General features: G+C 44.2%; 2 protein-coding genes across 4 annotated transcripts in view; one reads left to right on the top strand and one right to left on the bottom strand.

Annotated features, from left to right (window-relative positions):
- CYP20A1 (cytochrome P450 family 20 subfamily A member 1) overlaps positions 1 to 2,702 on the bottom strand; it is a 61,685-nt gene extending 58,983 nt beyond the window's left edge. Inside the window, exon 1 of the mRNA XM_068245027.1 lies at positions 2,499 to 2,702. Within this exon, the coding sequence (XP_068101128.1) occupies positions 2,499 to 2,570 (72 nt within the window). The 5' untranslated portion in view covers positions 2,571 to 2,702. The remainder of the gene's footprint in view (positions 1 to 2,498) is intronic.
- LOC137524779 (alpha-aspartyl dipeptidase) overlaps positions 1 to 23,743 on the top strand; it is a 65,038-nt gene that overhangs the window by 18,287 nt on the left and 23,008 nt on the right. The window contains exons 1-3 of one of the 3 annotated variants that reach the window (XM_068245030.1): positions 2,686 to 2,754; positions 15,476 to 15,604; positions 15,942 to 16,030. In XM_068245030.1, coding sequence (XP_068101131.1) covers positions 15,504 to 15,604; positions 15,942 to 16,030 — 190 coding nt within the window. In that variant the 5' untranslated portion in view covers positions 2,686 to 2,754; positions 15,476 to 15,503. Of the gene's footprint in view, positions 1 to 2,685; positions 2,755 to 2,788; positions 3,172 to 15,475; positions 15,605 to 15,941; positions 16,031 to 23,743 lie in introns of those variants that run through there. The other 2 variants (XM_068245031.1, XM_068245029.1) reach the window with 2 other exon arrangements.

The following is a 23,743-nucleotide window of genomic DNA, read 5'->3' as shown; positions in this document are numbered from 1 at the left end:
CGGTGATGGACGAGCTGAGCTCGTCCAGACCGCTCAGGAGGTTAATGCAGAACACTGTCCAACCAACAGTCTGCCAGGCCCGGTTGCTTTTAAATTTTTCTTTACTGCTGCCTTGCTCCGAGTTTAGATGTGTATACAGAGTAGCTAGAGGCGGAGCAGTGCTTTTCAGCGCTGCTAGCTTTGGGCGCAGCCAGCGCCGCCATAGACTGTAATGGGAATCAGTCTATAGCGGCGCTCAGTGAGGAAGTTGTTTAAAAAACACAATAATTCGGCCTCCAGCAATCGCTGGAAGCCGAATTATTTCATTCCCCCACTATCCATGTCGGCCTGGAGGGGGAATAGTAATTAAAACGCCCCGGACTTGTGCAGAAGCAGGACCAGCCATTTAACAGCTGGATCCTGCGCCCAAGTCTACCAGCGCCGTATTCAAATGTACGCGCTAGAGGAGGGATCAAGCAGAAGAGCCAGCTGCTGATCCGATTTTGCTTGATGGGACCCTGTAATTTAAGTCCATATTGTCTGGTATGTGTATCCATTAATCTTTTAGTGTGGTGGCGGAATTGGAAGGCCAGCGCTGAAGTTTTAGGCCTCTTTCACAATGCGACATATTTAACGCAGAATAACTCACTGCAATGAAAAATCAATGTTCCATTCACAGTGCACACGTTGCGTTGGTGACTAACGCTGCACGTTAAGTGAAAGTACTGCATGCAGTGCGTTATACTTGTTAGCTGCGTTGGACTGTTTGCACATGCTCAGTAATGACTTGAAAACATACTTTTCATTACCTGCATTCTCTACTGTATGCGACCGTAAGGGGGCATTAAGTTGCGTTGCGACTTTTTTGGGGCACTGTGGTGTAATTCGTGTTGCGACTTTAACGTCGCATCAAACCGCAACGTCCTACTGTGAAAGAGGCCTTATTGATTATCTATGGAGAGTGCACTGAAACACAACTTTCAGCAGCGACCTATATTTTAATTAAGCGCAGATATATGCAGATAGATTGTATAGTCCCATAGAATTGTATGGGCAGCGAGTTGACATGCAGAATTATTCTGCAATGCAACTGAGCACTGTGAACAAGCCCTAAAGCCTTGCACATACATTAGATAACAGTCATCTGACGAACTACACATTTTACCATTTCAATGACAATTGTAAAAAATGCATTTAAAGAGACACCGAAGCGAAAAAAAAAAACTATGATATTATGATTTGTATGTGTAGTACAGCTAAGAAATAAAACATTAAGATCAGATACATCAGTCTAATTGTTTCCAGTACAGGAAGAGTTGAGAAACTCCAGTTGTTATCTCTATGCAAACAAGCCATTAAGCTCTCTGACTAAGTTTAGTCGTGGAGAGGGCTGTTATCTGACTTTTATTATCTCAACTACAAGTGGACTGTTTACTTTTTCTCTGCTAGAGGAGAGGTCATTACTTCACAGACTGCTCTGAAAGACTCATTTTGAATGCTGAGTGTTGTGTAATCTGCACATATTAGAGAATGATGCAATGTTAGAAAAAACACTATATACCTGAAAATAAAAGTATGAGAATATTTTCTTTGCTGCTAATCTTCTAGTAATTATTCATAGTACACAACCAATTCACTATATCATATATTTTTTTCCCGCTTCAGTGTCTCTTTAAACGTCAATGAAAAGCAACCAATATCAGGTATTCTGCCCAATCCAACTGGCGGATCAATTCAGTGGACAACTGGACAGATATCATGCAGTCAGCAGGTGTGTAGAAGTCCTTGAAACGACACTGTTCCAGAACATGCGCACGTGTTGTGTGAAATGTCACTTCTATGTGCAGTATAATAATTTAGAATGTCAGTGTGTGTGTGAACAACACCTTTCAAAATTACTTGACATTTTTTTTTGCCAGGAAAGGAAGTTTGAGCAGTGTCGGTATGTGTGCATTGACATTTATCTAGCATGTGTATGAACCTTTAAGATGCACACACATCATGCACACACATCCAATCTCAATCATGCTGTTTTACCACTACTACATAGTATAAGAGCTTACCTACACCATTCTAATCATAGTAGAGTATTCAAAATTTGCAGGCCCTCATACTACATGGAAGTGGTAAAATGTACCAATCATAATTGGATGTGTGTAGTCACTTGCTGCTTCTTATCCTTGACAGGCACCACTGCAACAAGATAAATACTTGCTATTCATAGGGTATTTGCTTCTAATTTTTTATTTATAGGCGGTCCTGACTTTAGCAACTTGACTGATACACCTTCAAACACTGAAGCCTGGAAGAGGCTTCTCTGTCTCCTGAAATGTTGTCATCACATTGAACTTTATTATTAATTATTTTTTTTTAAAAAAAAGCAAGCAAACAACACAAATCAAAATCACAGCCAACTACTGTACTTCACTTGTGAGGGATGCAGCTCTGATATACAGCGTGTACTCCACCTAAAAGCAGCGCCACATCACCACTGCCAGCTCTCGCCCCGCTATACTTACTGGGTACAGGTAAAGCACTGCTCCAATCAAGATCAGCAGGAAGGTGATCGCGAATATAGCGAAGTCCAGCATCCTCAGACCCCACACACAGTCACACAGCTGCAACAGGCCCCTTATAATATAACATGTATTGTACACTACAGCACTCTGCTCTGTTTATTCAGCCATCCACTCTCACTCCTGCCAGCCAAGAGCAATCGATCCTCGCACGGATCCCGGAAGCCGAGGACTGTGGAAGTTGCAGAGAGAGTGACACGTGGGTTACTTAGGAATAGGAAGGCTGACTAGTCGTTCTCTGTGGCTGAGCTGACATACCGGAGATAGGGATTTTTATTCTCATTAGACCGATACCCGCATTCACTGGAGCAGAACATAGCTCCAGAGCACGCTGGATGGAGGATGGGGCTGATTTATCAGGATAGGAGGGGCTCAGCAACTGAAGCAAATGGGACTATTTGGCCATAGCAGTATCCAAATTCCCTTTAATTCTCTCTATGCTTTCCAATTGATTGGTGCTTTGGACAGCCCCACAGCGTGGGCCTATATTTAGATCAATGGTCTGTCATTAAGGCCATAGATACAATTATTTTTCCCATTTGCTTCCGGACAGATCTGATCACTGTGATAGAATCTGCTGGGGATCAATGTCACAAAAATGCCTGAACAATTGATTGTAGGTACTGGTCAGACAGGATGGAAATGTTTTGGTTGATTGGAGCCTGGGCAGGAGCAGAGTTAGATCGTCAGCCCATAGCGTTGCACTGCATCAAACAGTAGAGTGATACGGTTCAATCGTTTTTTTCCAATTTGTCCCTGCTGGAAACTATTGAAAATCATCCTGCAGTGCATGGGTGGTATCTATTCCTCTTGGAATCTCTTGCTCAGAGAGGAATTGATCATTTGTGACCATTGGGCAAAAATCTAGGCGCTAGTCTACTTTTGGGGAGCCAGCAGGAATCCTCATGAGGAAATTCTGCTAACGTGATTGGGTGGACAGTACCCTCTCAAACTGCTATGTTTCAGATAGGTTGTAGTAAACTGTGCCCACACTGTTTGGCGAATCAGAATGCTTTGTGCTGCAGAGGGTGCTGTGATTAGAGAGCTGTTCCCTATCAGGTTTTTCAGTTGGGTCCCCTAAAGTAGACCAGCACCAAAATCTATTTCTATGGCCTGCTTTAATCTATGCTGAAATCACAAGATGAAGTTCAGGCAATCTTTCAGATGATCAGTTACCCAAAGTGTATTGAATTTGTTCAGAAAAGAAGCAGTAGAGTGCTTTACCATGTTCGCCATCAGTAAAAGCAAGAAGTTTTGAATCATGATGTATTGGCCAGTAAATGTTATCATCCTGATTCAAAACGTATTTCTTTTTGAGAAAAGAAGAAAACCATTATACATGTGTACCGTCCGTTTTCTTACTAAAGCTAGCCACACACTTGTAGATTTTCCTAGCAGATTCCAAGTTATCGGAATGGACATACCCAAATAGAGTTCCACTGATGTAGCACTTTAGCCGATCGTGCAAGCACTGTGTTCCTTTCAAGAAATGGAACTATGAACAATGTTTCTTCAGTTATTTCTAGACACTTTTAAGGCTCATTTCCAGGCCCAAATCTATAAAAAAAATGTAATACTGTACAGTAGTTTGGTAAGGAGAGTGCACAAGTGTTACCTTTTGTATTAAAATTGGATTTTCGCAGCAACAACCTGTTCTTTTCAAAATGTAATCTCATGACCAGAAGCAGTTGAGTTGAGGGAAACCATGAAAACAGTAGTTAGGGAAGTTCTAGGGTAGGAACACACTAGGCAGTGCGGGAAAGGTAGCCTTTAGCTGCATAGGCGTTTGTGTTTTTAGTGCGTTTGCGGTTTTCCCGCACATACGTGTCTCTTGCGTTTTGCATGTGTTTGCAGTTCGCCTATATAAATCGCATATGCGTTTTGTATGTTTTTTATGCGTTTTATGCAAATCACTAGAAAGTCAACAGGAAGCAGAAAAGCTAGGTTTTTTTTTAAAACAAAGCATACAAAACGCATGAAAAATGCACAAAAACGCAATACCTCTTGGTCACCATTGACTTTCATTATGTGCCTTTTAAATGCGCTTTGGAAAAATATGCAGCAAGACCACATGCGTTTTTTCATGCGGACCATTGACTACCATTATAAGCGTTAACGCTAGCGGTTTACGCAACGCAAGCGCTTTTGCCTAGTGTGTTCTTACCCTCAAACATTCCCAATATTTTCATCACTGTGTTTTCCTTTGCACCTTTACAGCTCCGCTGGGCTGGCTTACTGGAATAACACATTAATTCCACACAGAGAAGAGATTGTGATGTGTTTACACCACTTAGGAGTAATCAGACACTTATTTATTTTTATTTATTTATTTGTTGTATTTATAAAGCGCCAACATATTACGCAGCGCTGGACATTAATTTAGGTTACAGACAATATTTAGGGGTGACAAACAGCAATATGACAATACAGGAATACAAGAAAACCAGATCACACAGCACAGTATGCGTACAAGGTAATGCTTAGTCAGTCACTGGATGGGAGCATGGAGTTAGGCAAGTTAGGTTCACTTAAATGCATAGCATGGGTGCACAGTAATAGAGGTGCATGATCAGGTAGGACACAAAAGGAGTGAGGACCCTGCCCAAAGGCTTACAATCTAGAGGGACACGAGAGGTAGGGGACCAGAGTTCGGCTGTGGGTTTAGAGCAATTGTGAGGGGTGGTAGGCAAGAGTGAAAAGGTGAGTTTTGAGGGCCTTCTTGAAGGTGTTGAAGGAGGGGGCTGCCCTAATGGGTGGAGGTAGGGAGTTCCATAGTGTCGGAGCGGCTCTTGAGAAGTCTTGGAGGCGTGCATGGGACTGGGTGATGCGGGGGACGGTCAGGCGAAGTTCATTGGAGGAGCGGAGTGAGCGGCTTGGTGTGTATCTCTGAGTAAGATCAGAAATGTAGGTTGGACAGGTTTTGTGGATGGATTTGTAGGTCAGACACAATATCTTGAATCTGATTCTGGACTGGATAGGAAGCCAGTGGAGGGATTCACGGAGGGGAGCCGCCCTGGTGGAGCGATGGGAGGAGTGGATAATTCTGGCAGCCGCATTCATGATGGACTGCAGTGGGGCTATTCGGGTCTTAGGGAGTCCAGACAGAAGGGCATTGCAGTAGTCGAGGCGGGAAATTATGAGGGAATGGATGAGGAGTTTGGTGGTGGCAGGGGTCAGGAAAGGGCGAATCTTACAGATGTTACGAAGGTGGAAGTTGCAGGACTTTGTGAGGTTTTGGATGTGGGGAGTGAAGGAGAGTGCGGAGTCCAGGGTGACACCCAGACAGCGGGCTTGAGAGGTAGGGTGAATAGTAGTGTGGTTAACAGTGACCTGCACATCTGGGAGGTCCAGGGATGACCGGGGTGGGAAGATCATAAATTCCGTTTTGTCTAGATTTAGTTTTAGGAACCTAGTGGACATCCAGGAGGAGATGGCAGATAGGCAGGAGGAGACCTTGTCCATGGTAGTGGTGGATATGTCAGGGGTGTGGAGATAGATTTGGGTGTCATCTGCATACAGATGATAGTTAAAACCCATGGAGGAGATAACCTTGCCAATGGAGGATGTGTATAGGGAGAACAGTAGGGGGCCAAGGACCGAGCCTTGGGGGACTCCCACTGAGAGGTGGTTGGGGGTGGACGAGGACTCATTGAAGGAGGTCGTGAAGGAGCGGTTGGAGAGGTAGGATGAAAGCCAGGTCAGGGCGAGATCGTGAATGCCCATGGATTGGAGGGACTGGAGGAGTAGGGGATGATCTACTGTATCAAAAGCTGCTGAAAGGTCAAGGAGGAGGAGAATGGTGTATTTACCTTCAGCTTTAGCTAAGGCAAGGTCATTGACCACTTTGGTGAGAGCCGTTTCGGTTGAGTGGGCAGGCCGAAATCCAGATTGCAGTGGGTCTAGTAGTGAGTTGGCATTGAGGTACTGGGTCAGTGTTAAGCTTGGGGGTGTAATCTCCACAGTCAGCATACAACACATAAGCTGACGTGAAGGAGGTACACACACCAGCACAAGGGATCAGGATATCCCCAGTTTAGTGGAGGAGAGGACTGACTCCAATAGGAGATTGTGGTGCACAGAGCCGGTGCAGATCTGAACAGCCACAAACACTTTCGTAATAACGTCTCAGCGCAAAGTAGCGCTGAGCGCATAAACCAGGACTGAGGAGATCAGGACAGGTAGACAGAATGAACGCTTGCTAGCTAGCGATTACTTAGCGACAGCAAGCGTCCAAAACCAGACAGACTGGAATGAGGCAGCCAATGCGTTGCGGCGATGGCGTGCCTCACAAAGACAGGACAGGAGAGACAGGGAATAGCAGGATCGAGATAGATGAACGTAACACAGATAAATATACAATAAGTATGTTTTCCTAGCGTATTACAATTACAGCTATCAATGAAACTATTTGTAAGGTCTGACTAACATATGTATATATCGGCAATGAACCGATATATGACATAAGCAGGAACGCTGACTAAGACTGGAGTAATACAGGGAACAGGACTCAGAAGGATTCGTTATCTCTTCGCAGAGATGAACGTAATCCACAAACAGGACCAGGAACAGGATAACTAGCTCAGCACGGGTGTTCACGGTACGCGCAAACTACCAAAACGTGCTGGAAAACTGACTAACTGAACACAGGAAATAAACAGTTCGTGTACGTATATATCAGCGACACTGATATATCAACGTAACACAAATACAAGGAAAATAACAAAATGCGCAAGTATGCGTATATATTGGCGATGAACCAATATATGACACAAGACAAGCAAGTAGCACTTCTAGAACAAGAGCAAAACTAGGAGGACTCGCTGACCCCTTCGCAGGAGTCAGCGCAGTCCACACGGACCAGGAACGAGGTGGGGCACGAGCAGAGTAACAGATAGAGTCTGAAACTATGGTAGCCCATGAGACATTGCAGGAAGCAGTTCTTTATACTGAGGTCATCCAATGGGAGCAGACCTGCAGATTCCCACACAAGTGAATGGTAATTAATCACAGGCTGATAGCAGGAAAAGGCAGACAATGATATGCAGCCTGCAGGAAAGGGACTGCCCCTCCACTGCAGCAGACAATGTTTGTTTACACAAGAGCATGTCAAACTGTCATTAATTTCAGAGTGACTGCAGATGGAATCAGCAACTAGTTCAAGTGCAAACCAAACTATGCAAGAAAATGCATGTAATGACATCAGAACTGCTTGGGTTACAATACCACTGCAGCCAGCAATAAACGCTGCAGACATGATCATAACAGTCAGGCGTTTGTGAACCAGACGCTCAAGGAGTTTTGAGGCGAAGGGGAGGAGGGAGATCGGGCGGTAGTTGGAGGGTAGCGAGGGGTCGAGGGAGGGTTTCTTGAGCAGAGGCAGTACAGTGGCCTGCTTGAAGTCTGAGGGGAAGGTGCCTGTGGATAGGGAGAGGTTAAACATGGTAGTGAGGACTGGGGCCAGATCCGTGAAGTGAGGCTGAAGTAGATCAGAAGGGATAGGGTCAAGGGGGGAGGTAGTGGTATGGGAAGTCTGCAGTAGGTGGTTGACCTCCTCAGTGGTAGTAGGAGTGAAGGATGTGAGGGGAGGATAGGGTGGAGGAGGAGCGGTTTGGGAGGGGGTGGGAGGTGAAGATTGAAGATTGGATATTTCCTGACGGATGGAGACTATTTTGTTGGTGAAGTGGGTGGCTAAATCTGTGGCAGAGAGGGAGGAAACAGAAGGTGGGGGGGGGGGGGGGTGGGTTTAAGCAGGGAGTTGAAGGTGCTAAAAAGACGCCGGGGATTGGAAGCTTGTGCTCCGATGAGCTTGGTAAAGTATTCCTGCTTCGCATGAGCAAGGGCAGTGTGGAACTGCTGCAGGTTAGTCTTGTACTGTAGGAAATCCTGGTTTAGTCGAGTTTTCCACCATTTTCGTTCAGTGGCGCGTGTTTCCCTCTGGAGGTTGCGAGTATGGGTAGTGCGCCAGGGCTGGGGGTTAGGGGGTCGGTTGCGGCGGAATATTGGTGGAGCAGCTTTCTCTAGGGCTGATGAGAGAATTTGGTGATATTGAGCTGCAGCAAGATTAGGACAGGTTAGGGTGGGGAGAGTGGAGGATAGGCCATGGAGGGAGTCAGCAAGGACGCCAGGGTTGAGCTTGCGTAGGTCTCGCTGCCATCGACCAGGTGGGTGGGCGGGTAGTTCCGTGAGGAGGTTGAAGGCGAGAAGGTAATGGTCTGAGGGTGGAAATGGTGCGATGTCGAGGTCTGCAATGGTGGTGGATTTAGTGAATATAAGGTCGAGAGTGTGACGTGCAGTGTGAGTGGGGGCGTTGGTGTGTTGTACTAGGCCATGTGAGTTGGCTATGGTGAGTAGCCGGGTCGCAACAGAGTTCTTGGGTTCATTGATGGGTATATTGAAATCCCCGAGGATGATGGTGGGGAGGTCAGAGGAGAGGATGTGTGGGAGCCAGGAGGCAAGGTTGTCGAGAAATTGTCATGTGGAGCCCGGAGGGCGGTATAAGACTGCAACAATGGCTGGGAGGGGATTGTAGAGGCGGATAGTATGGGCCTCAAATGATGTGAATTGTAGGGAGGAAGGTGGAGTGAGGACACGGAATGTGCAGGATGGGGAGAGAAGCAGACCCACCCCTCCCCCAGTCCTGTTGTCTGGTCTGGGGGTGTGACTGAGGTGAAGCCCCCCGTAGGAGAGGGCAGCCTCTGCGGCAGAGTCAGACGGGGTGAGCCATGTCTCAGTGAGTGCGAGGATGGTGAGGGATTTGGAGAGGAAGAGGTTGTGGACCTCTGTAAGTTTATTGCGGACGGATCTGGCATTCCAGAGACCGCAGGGTAGGGGGAGCATGTGTTTGTGGGTGGGATGGATGGAAATAAGGTTGGGGCGAGGATGGATGTTGAGGTTATTTGTGGACAGAGGGCTGTAAAGTGTGTGTGTAACGATCGCTGCTGCAGCAGGTGTTGCTGGAAGTAGTAGTGCTGCAGCTCAGGCAGTTCTGATCTCTTTCCATGCAAGCTGCATAGCTTTGTCTGCCTTTCCCTGCTGTCAGCTTGTGACTGATTATCATTCACCTGTGTGGGAATCTGCATGTCTGCTCCCATTGGATGACCTCAGTATAAAGATCTGCTTCCTGCAGGACTCCTCGGGTTTTCATGGCTTTAGTTTAAGCCTGTCTTGCTGTCGCTTCAGCCCCCGATCGTGTTTCTTGTTCTAAAGATACTTTGCTGGTTTTGCATCATATATTGGTTCATTGCCCATATATATGCATATGCATACCAGCACGTTTATTATTTTCCTTGTATTCGTGTTACGTTGATACATCAGTGTCGCTGATGTATACGTACACAAACTGTTTATATCCTGTGTGCAGTTAGTCAGCTTTCCAGCACGTTTTGGTAGTTTGCGCGTATCGTGAGCACCCGTGCTGAGCTAGTATCCTGCTCCTGGTCCTGTTCGTGGATTGCGTTCATCTCTGCGAGGAGATAACTAATCCTTCTGAATCCTGTCCTGTTACCATTTGTGGATTGCGTTCATCTCTGCGAAGAGATAACGAATCCTTCTGAATCCTGTTCTGTTACTGTTTGTGGATTGCGTTCATCTCTGCGAAGAGATAACGAATCCTTCTGAATCCTGTTCTGTTACCGTTTGTGGATTGCGTTCATCTCTGCGAAGAGATAGCGAATCCTTCTGAGTCCTGTTCCCTGTATTACTCCAGTCCTAGTCAGCGTTCCTGCTTATGTTATATATCGGTTCATTGCCGATATATACATATGTTAGTCAGACGTTACAAATAGTTTCATTGATAGCTGTAATTGTAATACGCTAGGAAAACATACTTATTGTATATTTGTCTGTGTTACGTTCATCTATCTTGATCCTGCTATTTCCTGACTATCCTGTCCTGTCTTTGTGAGGCACGCCATCGCTGCAATCGCATTGGCTGCCTCATTCCAGTCTGTCTTGTTTTGGACGCTTGCTGTCGCTAAGTAGCCGCTAGCTAGCAAGCGTTCATTCTGTCTACCTGTCCTGATCTCCTCAGTTCTGGTTTATGCGCTCAGCGCTACTTTGCGCTGAGACGTTATAACGAAAGCATTGTTTGTGGCTGTCAGATCTGCACCGGCTCTGTGCGCCACAATCTCCTATTGGAGTCAGTCCTCCCCTCTACTATACTAGGGATAGCCTGTTTCCTTGTGCTGGTGTGTGTACCTCCTCCACGCCAGCTCATGCGTTGCATGCTGACTGTGGAGAATACACCACCAAGCCTTACAGTGTGAAGCGGGTCAGCAGGGGATGCTTGTCTGGCAGCAGGCTGTGGCCCAGGGTTAGGCGATATATCACCAGCAGCAAGTAAGAGTAGGAGGGAGAGAGTAAGCAAATGTGAATGGGATTTAAATGTTTGTGAGGTTTTTGAGCTGCTGGAGGGAGAGAGAGATTTCAGGAGAGCTAACAGTTCATGAGAAGCTGAGTAAGGTGAGCAAAGCAGAGCAGATGAAATGAATATGGAGTGAGGTACACTGGGAGGATGCATATTGCAATGCAACTTGTAGATGTTTGCAGACAGGCAGAACATAAGAAAAAGTGCAGTAAACATGGTAAGTGTCAATGATTATCAGCAGGAAATTTCCAACTCCTAAACAGTTTATATGAGTATGCAGTTAGTGCAAGCAAACCTGTGTACATAAAGAGTCTACTTGGTAGTGCAACATATGTCCAGCAGTGGCATTTTGAGCAACAGCATTGGAGGCAGTTGTGGATGCAGAGTAGTAGTTTCCAGCAGAGTCCTTTTGCTGTTGATTCCTGTTTGAATTCCTGGGTGAATTCTTGGTAAATTCTTGGTAAGTTGTTGCAAAGCACTTTGTAATAAATGGCACTTAGGAATTAAATGGCACCAAATGACCTAGGCCACAAGTGACCTTCTTGCAGCGTTTAAATAGGTATGATAGCTGCCATGGCTGAAATGGAAGTGATTCTCAATTAGAAATTGAGAAAACAGTTCAGCTGGGGATGGGAGTGGCTACCAAAAAACAGACACTTCTCCTGTAACAAACTTATCTGGTGTTGTCTCTGGAGGCTGCTCTGACAATGTTGAGCAGCTGCAAGAAGCTTCCTCTTCCTCTTTGTTCAGACGTATCCCCGACCTCCCTGTAGATGTCAGTCAGCGTGTTGATTCTGGCAGTCTCCCTAGGAGGACACGTGCAGCTCAGAGCTGCCTTTATAGGTTAAGGAGGCGTGTCTGAGGTGTGTCAGCTGATTCCTGCAGTCAGCTGACACTTGCTGCAGGGATGTTGCTGATTGGTCCGATTTTTCCTGGGGGCTTGGTCTGTGATCTATTCCTTCTATATAAGCCCTGAGCTTTCAGTTACTCACTGTCCGTTATAGCTATCAGTTTGCTGAGCGCTGGGCCTTGCTATTGTGCCTAAGGTCCCTTTTACACTTAATCAGTTGCTCTCAGTTATAACTGAAAGAAAACTAATTTTCAAAGTAAGGGCTCGTTTCCACAAGAAGCGGTGATACATAGCCGCATCGTACCGCAGGTGTGCTGAAACACATGCACGCCAGTGGAACAGTTTCCAGTGCGTGCATGGTGTGCGGAGCGGTGCGATCCGATAATCTGCAGAATGTTGCAGATTTTCGCACGGCCGCATCCGCCCGCAGCCGTGTCCCATCTCCTCAATACACTTCCGCATCGGAGATGCAGAAGTGATGCGGCCGGCGGCGGAAGTGATGCGATGCGGCTGGGTAGCCACACTCGCATCACTTCGCAAATGGAAACCCGCCCTTAGACTCATGTTTTCCTATAGCACCTTTCACACTCGCGTTTTAACTGAAATTTTTTCACAATGCACTGCTATGGAAAAAACGCATACTAATGCACACTAACGCATACCATGTCAATGGGCCCTAAGTCAGCTAGACACTGCCGATATATATGTACTCTAGTTAGATCAGTCTTGTATATTGTATATATTGTATATTCTCCTGATTGTTTTCCTGTGTATGACCCGGCGTGCACTAAAAACACATGAAAAAGCAAATGCATACAAAAACGCTGCAAAAAAACCCTGGAAACATACAATGCAGAAAACTGATAGTTTTTCACACTGTCCAGTGTGGTCCCAGCCTCATGCATTTGCCTCACCTCTCCTGCAGTAGCCTCACACTTTCCTGGCCTTCTGGTGACTAGGGATGGTCAATGCAATGCAAATACAGTAGTTTGCAAAAGTATTCAGCCCCCTTGAAGTTTTCCACATTTTGTCATATTACTGCCACAAGCATGAATCAATTTTATTGGAATTCCATGTGAAAGACCAATACAAAGTGGTGTACACTTGGGAAGTGGAATGAACATCATACAGGATTCCAAACATGTTTTACAAATAAATAACTGCAAAGTGGGGTGTGCGTAATTATTCAGCCCCCTTTGGTCTGAGTGCAGTCAATTACCCATAGACATTGCCTGATGAGTGCTAATGACTAAATAGAGTGCACCTGTATGTAATCTAATGTCAGTACAAATACAGCTGCTCTGTGACGGCCTCAGAGGTTGTCTAAGAGAATATTGGGAGCAACAACACCATGAAGTCCAAAGAACACACTAGACAGGTCAGGGATAAAGTTATTAAGAAATTTAAAGCAGGCTTAGGCTACAAAAAGATTTCCAAAGCCTTGAACATCCCAAGGAGCACTGTTCAAACGATCATTCAGAAATGGAAGGAGTATGGCACAACTGTAAACCTACCAAGACAAGGCCGTCCACCTAAACTCACAGGCCGAGCAAAGAGAGCGCTGATCAGAAATGCAGTCAAGAGGCCCATGGTGACTCTGGATGAGCTGCAGAGATCTACAGCTCAGGTGGGGGAATCTGTCCATAGGACAACTATTAGTCGTGAACTGCACAAATTTGACCTTTATGGAAGAGTGGCAAGACGGAAGCCATTGTTAACAGAAAAGCACAAGAAGTCCCGTTTGTAGTTTGCCACAAGCCATGTGGGGGACACAGCAAACATGTGGAAGAAGGTGCTCTGGTCAGATGAGACCAAAATGGAACTTTGTGGCCAAAATGCGGAAAACTAACACTGCACATGACTGAACACACCATCCACACTGTCAAATATGGTGATGGCAGCATTATGTTCTGGGGGTGCTTCTCTTCAGCAGGGACAGGGAAGCTGGTCAGAGTTGATGGGAAGATGGATGGAGCCAAATACAGGGCAATCTTGGAAGAAAACCTCTTGGAGTCTGCAAAAGACTTGAGACTGGGGTGGAGCTTCACCTTCCAGCAGGACAACAACCCTAAACATAAAGACAGGGCAACTATTGAATGGTTTAAAACAAAACATATCCATGTGTTAGAATGGCCCAGTCAAAGTCCAGATCTAAATCCAATCGAGAATCTGTGGCAAGCTCTGAAAACTGCTGTTCACAAATGCTGTCCATCTAATCTGACTGAGCTGGAGCTGTTTTGCAAAGAAGAATGGGCAAGGATTTCAGTCTCTAGATGTGCAAAGCTGGTAGAGACATACCCTAAAAGATTGGCAGCTGTAATTGCAGCAAAAGGTGGTTCTACAAAGTATTGGCTAAGAGGGCTGAATAATTAAGCACACCCCACTTTGCTGTTATTTTTTTTTGTTTGTAATGTTTGGAATCATGTATGATTTTCGTTCCACTTCTCACGTGTACACCACTTTGTATTGGTCTTTCACGTGGAATTCCAATAAAATTGATTCATGTTATATGACAAAATGTGGAAAACTTCAAGGGGGCCGAATACTTTTGCGAACCACTGTAGTTCTGAGGAAGGGCCAGTGCACACCTAAAAGCGTTAATTGCAAATGCTCAGCGCTTTTTGAAGTGTTTTTTTCAAGGCAATTCTAGCGATTTTCTATTTATACCTAGCGATTTTTGGAGTGTTTTTGTGTAGCGTTTTTTTAATGTACAGTACAGCTGCTAGTATAGTGGTTTTGTAACAAAAACGCTTGGAAAATCGCTCTGATCTAGTGCTTTTTGAGTGATTTTCCACTTTCCTGTACTTAACATCGAGGCTGAATTGACTCAGAAATCAGCAGAAATGCTGCAGGACCCACGTTTGGAAAACAAATCACATCGCTCTGGTGTGATCCATCCCATTCAAATACATTAGTGATGTGCTTTTTAAAGCGCTCAGAAGCACTCTTGGTTTGTACCAGCCCTTAGGCCTAGTGCACACCAGAGCGGTTCTGCTGCGGTTTGCGATCCGCTTGCGGGTGTGGATCTGCTTGGGTAATGTATTTCAATGGGCTGGTGCACACCAGAGCGGGAGGCGTTTTGCAGAAACGCATACTCCCGGGCTGCTGCAGATTTTGGATTGCGGATGCGTTTCTGCCTCAATGTTAAGTATAGGAAAAACGCAAACCGCTCTGAAAAACGGCACTTCAGAGCGGTTTGCCAGGCGTTTTTTGTTACAGTAATACATGAAATCTACTACACCAAAAACGCTTCACAGAACAGCAAAATGCTAGGTGAAACGCTACTGAAAAAGAAGAAAAAGCGTTTCAAAATCTGCTAGCATTTTGCGGATCTGCTAGCGGTTTTTGGTGTGCACCAGGCCTTCATGCACATTTTTGCACAACTTCAATAAGCACCAATCAAATGCTGCTCATTTGACTGATTCATTTTCAAGCTGCATACATTTACACATAAGGTAAATGTGTAGTTTGCATCATTATGGCTGATGATCTGTCTCCATATTTTTATGAGCTTGCATGTTTTTAGTTTGTTTTTTTTTGTAATGCGTTTACTAAACCCATAGTGGTTTTTAACCTTTAGCCTGTGAAATGTAGTGCTTATGTCAGCATTATCTGTGGAGGAAGAAGTATAATAAAGTAAGGAAGGAACTTTGTTCTGTATTGTGCATGACATTAGTCACAGAGCTTCTCTCTCTCTCTCTGCAGTTATTCTGACAGAAAGTCACCAGTAATTATGACACTCAGACGCCGTCTGCTGCTTGTTTCCAACTCAACTCTCCATGGAGGGGGATATCTGGAGCACTGCCAAGAACATATACAAAAGTTTTTGGGAGCGTAAGTGGATAAGTTAATGGCTACTAATTTTTTACTACGAGGTTGAATTTTGTATTTTTTTTTGTATTTTTTTTTTATTAACAGGCAGTGTAATTCTTCATCCTTTTTACATTGTACTGTAATTAGGCTTTTATTAACCATGCTACCTGCATGGACTCTTTAATATTCACTTTGATACAATAGACGACAACCGCATCACCTTCACAGACATACACATGCTCACAACCCACAGCCTAGAGCATTGTTGTTTTGTGTAGATGACCTTTCACATGTCCAGAACATTGGAGGTTTTACTCGATGCAGGTTTCTAAATCGCTCTTTTTTCTTTTGTTTCTAGACAAGTGAAGAGAGTTCTGATTGTTCCTTATGCTCTCTATGACAGAGATGCCTACGCTAAAATTGCAAGGCAGAAGTTTGAAAGCCTGGGTAAGTGTAAGCAGCAAAGTGGGTTTTTGGGCCCTTTGTTGGTTTGGATAAAATGTTAGCTTGTTACACTGTGACACATCTAACATTGTTACATTTTCTGAGCTATGTGAACAAAAAAAACAGGAAGTGTTTCCCAAACCGTGCTATCAGCAAAGTTCCTAGGCAAGTTTCCTGCTCTGAAATCCGTATTCTAGAGGTCTTTAATTTTTCACTGCAGTTTAATCTAAATTAAAGGGACTCCGAGCAGTGCAGAAACTATGGAAAGATGCATATCATTTTAAAGCTCTCTTTCTCCTCTTTCCAATGATATATAAACCACCACCCTACGCCTTTTAATTTTTGCTATTTTCGCGATTGAAATTGCCGCGGCCGTGATTTCAATCGCGAAAATAAAGAAAACTAAAAGGCGTAGAGCGACGATTTAGGTGTTGCCAGAAAGAGGAGAAAGAGAGCTTTAAAATGATATCCATCTTTCCATAGTTACTTGTATTACACAGGACGACACTTTCCCCAGTGTCAGCAGCTCCATTCAGCAGAAAAAGTCGTCCTGTATAATACAATGTAACTATGGAAAGATGGATATCATTTTAAAGCTCTCTTTCTGGCGACACCTAAATCGTTGCCCTACGCCTTTTAGTTTTCTTTATTTTCCGCTGCAGTTTCAATCGCGAAAATAGCGAAAACTAAAAGGCATAGGGCAGCGGTTTATATATCATTGGAAAGAGGAGAAAGAGAGCTTTAAAATGATATGCATCTTTCCATAGTTTCTGCACTGCTCGGAGTCCAGCTGTGGAAATGGTATTCATTTCCAGTTTTATTTTTTTTTTCAGTTCAGGCATTGGGATTTAATTATTTTGGTTGAAAAACCTGACTGATCCAGCAAACCTAAACACAGTATGTTACTTTGGCATTCAAAAAATTCCATGCAAATCACATGCTTCTAGTGGAAATGTACACTTATGTGGTGCTGATCTCCAGCAGGGTTGGAGATGAGGTCAAGAAAGGCTCCCAAGACTGGCAAGAGAATGTGCGTGCAGGGGGTGCTCCCTTGTATGCGGCGGTTTTGTGGGCGGGGGATCCCCCTTCTGTGCGGCGTGTGGCTGGCCTATCCTCTTCCCCCCCCCTCACCTGGCTCACTATATGCCTGGCTGCACATCTGGCTAACTATGCCTGGCTGCACATCTGGCTAACTGTACCTGGCTGCACATCTGGCTAACTGTACCTGGCTGCACATCTGGCTAACTATACATCTGGTAAAACATCTGGGTCTTAGGCCACATACACACATCAGACCATAGTCTTTGGAAAATGAAAGATCACAGACCAATCTTACCACCCTTCATGTAGTATGAGAGCCATACTCTACACAGTCTTTTCTATGGAGCTGAACTCCACATCAGGAAAAAATCTTTGCAAGATGCTGCACACACAGATGCTGTACAGACACAAAAGATCAGTATCTGCAAAAGATCTGTTCCAGCCAAAAATCCATTCCTGCAAATTGCAATGATAGTCTATGAGATCTGCAGATCATCATACACACATGATTTAACTGACATTCATCTGCAGATCAGATCCACCAGGATGGATTTTCAGATCTGCGGATGATTGCTTGATCTGCAGATGAATGTCAGTTAAATCATGTGTGTATGATGATCTGCAGATCTCATAGACTATCATTGCAATTTGCAGGAATGGATCTTTGGCAGGGACAGATCTTTTGCAGATACTGATCTTTTGTGTCTGTACAGCATCTGTGTGTGCAGCATCTTGCAAAGATTTTTTTCTGATGTGGAGTTCAGCTCCATAGAAAAGACTGTGTAGAGTATGGCTCTCATACTACATGAAGGGTGGTAAGATTGGTCTGTGATCTTTCATTTTCCAAAGACTATAGTCTGATGTGTGTATGTGGCCTTATACTCACCATTGGCGTGCTGATCCCTTGTTGCGTACCTCTGATAGCTTCCCCAGTGCCTTCTTCCATGTCCCTTGGCGGATTTTGCTTCTCCCTCGGCGATCGCATGTCCCCCGTCGATAGGCGTTGATGACACCAGGGTCACTCAGTGTCATCAACCTCTCGCGGAAAACACTTTTTTTTTTTTTTTATTGAATTCAATACAATAACCTGTATTGAATTCAATATAAAAAAAAAAAAAAAGTTGAAAATTATTGGAAATTAATTGAAACACTTTTTGCACGGAAATCCTGGGGAAATTGAACGCCAGGGTGGTTAATATTATGCCATGAAGTTTATGTTAAGTATTACATTGTTTCCATAGTTCGCACATACAATCAAACGAGTTATGAAGCTGAATGAAAGTAATGAAACAATAAAATTAAACTATGTATACAGATTAACAAATTTACAAACAATATAGCAGTTCATCTCTATTGCTTTAAAGCCATCTGCGTGCCTGGGTAATGCATGCACAATGCACACAATACATAATAACATATTTACTGGTTAAACTTGATGGACAGATGTTTTATTTCAGCCAAACTATGTAATATGCTTGCAGAAAAGTGGAAAGAAAAGGGTATCGGCTCTCAGTGGCATAGTCAATATACTAAAAACTTTAGAAGCCATGTGGACTTTTCATGACCTTGTCCAGTCTGCAAGAAAAATAAATTTCTCACTGTACTTTTAAATAACATTTTTTTCCCTGTTTACATGGAGGAGCGTGTCAGAATAAGTCAGGTCGTTTCTGCACTGCGCCTGAAATGGGCTCTTCCATAGGCCATAATGTCAATGGTAGTGCAGGCAGACATACAATAAAATCGCCATAATTTAGGTACCAGCAATCGAGACAAAAAGGGCTCTGGAAATTTGGGCACGCTATGCACTGCCATAGGCCGTAATGTGAATTATGGCTATAGTGTCCCCCAGACAGTAATTTGGGTGCTTTCAAAAGCTGGAGCCCAAATTGCTATAAAAACAGCGTAATTCAGCCACCAGCAAAAGCTGGCAGCAGATTTACATGTTTCCCCAGTGTCTATGGCGGGCTGGAGGGGTAATAGTAATGCACCCAAATTTCCCTGCGCAGTTTTTGCATGTATGCTCCAGCAATAGCTGGGGCACAAATTACATGGCCTATGAAATGAGGTAATTAGTGGGTGAAAATATTTGATATATTTCCCAAGATTCCTTAGCACAGGGAGAGTCATCTTTCGGCTTCTCCCTGAGCCCAAATTACACGTGGCCAGAACATACGGACACGGTGAGAAGGGTAGATGCATTATTGCACACTAGACATGAATTGATGAGACTGTACATAGCTTTACCTGCAGTCCTGGCCACAAAGTTATTTGATAGTGGAGAGCAAATGTGTCTATAGTTCATCTTGAGCTTACTGGGTTCTCTGTTTTATTTGTTACTCAAGTTCCACCCCATAGAGCCATATTAATCCATGCTTTGCACTGATGAGGAAAAAGTCCAAAACAGCTATATGGATATTGGATTAGCATGGCTCTATAAAATTTACAGGCTATTGGCACACATTGAATCCAGCTGTTCTGGGTGTGTGTGTCTGGCTTCTAGGGGCATAAAGAAACGATTAGCATATTCAGTGATGATGCATCCTGGGAGAGCTTTTTCTCATAGAGCTGAATAATCGCATATACAGTACCTTCTGGTTTGAGAAGGCAAATTAAAATTTAGTATTCAGTACTTAAGCGCTTATACGGTTCTAAAAATTAGGTTGTTCCACCCAGTGTTCAAACAGATTTTCTGTCCATTTACCAAGAGCAAATAAAATCAAGGTTTGCCAGCCCATAGCAGCCCTAATCACAAGGCTGTATATGGTTTTAGTAGTATAACTCCCCAATATCCCTGGAGCAGATCTCTATTCTACGAATAGACGTCTCTTCCAGTTACGTATACAGTATATCTTGACACACATTGATCCAACTGCATAGGACCGATGCAATAATCAGAGACTGAAACGGCTCCTCCCGTCCCAACAGCCAGCTGACTTGAAGAAAAGTCTCTTCGTGGTATAGAGATAGGGATTTCGGAGAATTGTACAACTAAAACCATATATTACCTTGTGACTTGGTCTGATAAGCCTTGATTTTATTTGCTCTTAAACATCGGACACTGAAACTGCTTGAACATTAGGTGGAACAACCTAATATTTAGAACTGTATAAGCGCTATAATTTTAGGAATGGCACTTACCGGTATATACCGTTAATATTTAGCATTGCTTTTTTTTTTTTTTTTTTTTTTTTTAAATCAAGGGAGCTTTTTGGTTCTTTGTGGTCCTTTGCAAACTTCTAGTGGTTTGGGGTGGCAATGAGCTTACTGGGTACTCTATAGAACACCCATTACTTTACGTATAAATAATTCAGATTTATGCATACAAAAAAGTAAAGTTATTGTACATATAATACAGGGAGTGCAGAATTATTAGGCAAGTGGTATTTTTGAGGAATAATGTTATTATTGAACAACAACCATGTTCTCAATGAACCCAAAAAAACTCATTAATATCAAAGCTGAATATTTTTGAAAGTAGTTTTTAGTTTGTTTTTAGTTTTAGCTATTTTAGGGGGATATCTGTGTGTGCAGGTGACTATTACTGTGCATAATTATTAGGCAACTTAACAAAAAACAAATCTATACCCATTTCAAGTATTTATTTTTACCAGTGAAACCAATATAACATTTCAACATTCACAAATATACATTTCTGACGTTCAAAAACAAAACAAAAACAAATCCGTGACCAATATAGCCACCTTTCTTTGCAAGGACACTCCAAAGCCTGCCATCCATGGATTCTGTCAGTGTTTTGATCTGTTCACCATCAACATTGCGTGCAGCAGCAACCACAGCCTCCCAGACACTGTTCAGAGAGGTGTACTGTTTTCCCTCCTTGTAAATCTCACATTTTATGATGGACCACAGGTTCTCAATGGGGTTCAGATCTTGTGAACAAGGAGGCCATGTCATTAGTTTTTCTTTTTATACCCTTTCTTGCCAGCCACGCTGTGGAGTACTTGGACGCGTGTGATGAAGCATTGTCCTGCATAAAAATCATGTTTTTCTTGAAGGATGCAGACTTCTTCCTATACCACTGCTTGAAGAAGCTGTCTTCCAGAAACTGGCAGTAGGACTGGGAGTTGAGCTTGACTCCATCCTCAACCCGAAAAGGCCCCACAAGCTCATCTTTGATGATACCAGCCCAAACCAGTACTCCACCTCCACCTTGCTGGCGTCTGAGTCGGACTGGACCTCTCTGCCCTTTACCAATCCAGCCACGGGCCCATCCATCTGGCCCATCAAGACTCACTCTCATTTCATCAGTCCATAAAGCCTTAGAAAAATCAGTCTAGAGATATTTCTTGGCCCAGTCTTGACATTTCAGCTTGTGTTCAGTGGTGGTCGTCTTTCAGCCTTTCTTACCTTGGCCATGTCTCTGAGTATTGCACACCTTGTGCTTTTGGGCACTCCAGTGATGTTGCAGCTCTGAAATATGGCCAAACTGGTGGCAAGTGGCATCTTGGCAGCTGCACGCTTGACTTTTCTCAGTTCATGGGCAGTTATTTTGCGCCTTGGGACCCTGTTGACTATTTTGAATGAAACACTTGATTGTTCGATGATCACGCTTCAGAAGCTTTGCGATTTTAAGAGTGCTGTATCCCTCTGCAAGATATCTCACTATTTTTGACTTTTCTGAGCCTGTCAAGTCCTTCTTTTGACCCATTTTGCCAAAGGAAAGGAAGTTACCTAATAATTATGTACACCTGATATAGGGTGTTGATGTCATTAGACCACACCCCTTCTCATTACAGAGATGCACATCACCTAATATGCTTAATTGGTAGTAGGCTTTCGAGCCTATACAGCTTGGAGTAAGACAACATGCATAAAGAGGATGATGTGGTCAAAATACTCATTTGCCTAATAATTCTGCACTCCCTGTAGTTCATATATCCTTAGCATCTGTGGCTTGATTGGAAGTTATAAATGGCTCTTTGTAACGATCGGTGTAACACAGAGAGGGTCTGATTATTGGTGATCTGCAGTATCACCAAGAATAGATATATACCCGATTATTGATGATCTGCAGTATCACCGATAATCAGATATATCACTAACCTCTGGTCACCTGAGTAATATGAGTGTTTGGTGCAACAGTAATACTTTGAGGAGAGCACCCGTATGGAGGGTGCAAGGCAGTAAGAGATACTGCCCAAAGAACAGGCTCCTTCCAATAGCCTGAGGCTCCCCAAGGGGAGGAGTCAGGCTGCGAATGGGAAGGACCAGAGTGTGAGTGACACCAATGGTGGAGTGTCACTGACAGATCTGTGAACTATCTCTAAACAGAGGAGATAGTTCTCGAGGTCGGACAAGCCAGGTCGGCAACAGACAGACAGATCGGATACAGAGGAAGAGATTGATTCAGAATCCTAAGGCAAGCAAGGTTTGGCAACGGAGTATCAGATATAGCTAAGTACCAAATCAGAGATCAGAAGAGAGGTCAGGAAAGCAGAAGGTCATAACAAATAATCAACAATGTCTAGTCTTTAGGTGTGAGCTCCTTGATCATCAACACCCTGGATCTAGTCTGAAATATAACAGGATGGTTAAGCTAATTCCTAGTCTTGGGTGTGAGCCCTGTAGCCATCAACACCCTGGAACTAGTCTGAATGATAACACAGATAATACACCGTATTCCTAGTCTTGGGTGTGAGCTCCGTAGTCATCAACACCCTGGAACTAGTCTGAATAATAACACAGATAATACACAGTATTCCTAGTCTTGGGTGTGAGCTCCGTAGTCATCAACACCCTGGAACTAGTCTAGAGAATAACACAGATACTGACAAACAGGTCTGAGTGCTACCACGTAGTGATCGCAACGGCAGACACCAGAGAAATGACCAGCACCCAGTATATATACAAAAGCGCTCTCCAGCGCCTCCCCTACGTGCTGGACCAATGGGAACTGATAGAATTGTCAGCTGACCGGCTTGGTTAGCTGACACCCTTCTGGCTGTCATAAAAGCTCTGCCTCTCAGCGCGCGCGCGTCCTTCTGAACCTGTGTGGACTATCAGTCCCAGCCACACCAGACATGTGTTGTAATGCATCCGCCGTGCTGGACGCGAAACCAGCCGCACCGCTATCAGAGCATGCGGCGGTTTCTCCGCGTTCAGCCATACTGACAGATGTAGGCTTATGCGTGCAAACCGCCGCGTTAGACGCGGAATCAGCCGCCTTGCTCTGAGCACCCGCGGCGGCTTTTCCGCGTTTTCTCACACTCTTACATCTTTTGAGAAGCAGTTTTACTTTAATTGTGATGGGTTCTCCATTTGTATGTTACAGCACATCAATTTGCAATTTTTACTTACCTGGGTTTTTTCTAGCTACCCGTAATCTTTGTGGCCCCCCCATTGTGCCGCTATCACCCCTCATTTAAAGGGGCATGTGTGTGCTTGCATGGCCAGGAGCTTTCGGGTTACAATTCTTTGCAAACAGTGTATGGTAATGATCCTGGCCATGGAAGTGTGATAAAGTAGAAGTGTGGATGGGACCGTGCGTGCTCAGTAGCTGCAACACAGCCAGGTCAGAGCTTTTAATAAGGGGCAACAGTGGCACATTGGACGAGACCCAGAAGACACTGAAGGGCCTCAAAGACTATGGGGACTGGAAGAATACCTGGGTTAAGTAAAATCAACATTTTTGTGTCGTTCAGGTGTGCTTTAAAT

Source organism: Hyperolius riggenbachi, chromosome 7 (assembly GCF_040937935.1).
Source record: "Hyperolius riggenbachi isolate aHypRig1 chromosome 7, aHypRig1.pri, whole genome shotgun sequence".
Classification (NCBI taxonomy): Eukaryota; Metazoa; Chordata; class Amphibia; order Anura; family Hyperoliidae; genus Hyperolius; species Hyperolius riggenbachi.
This window is presented reverse-complemented; position numbering and strand designations above follow the sequence as displayed.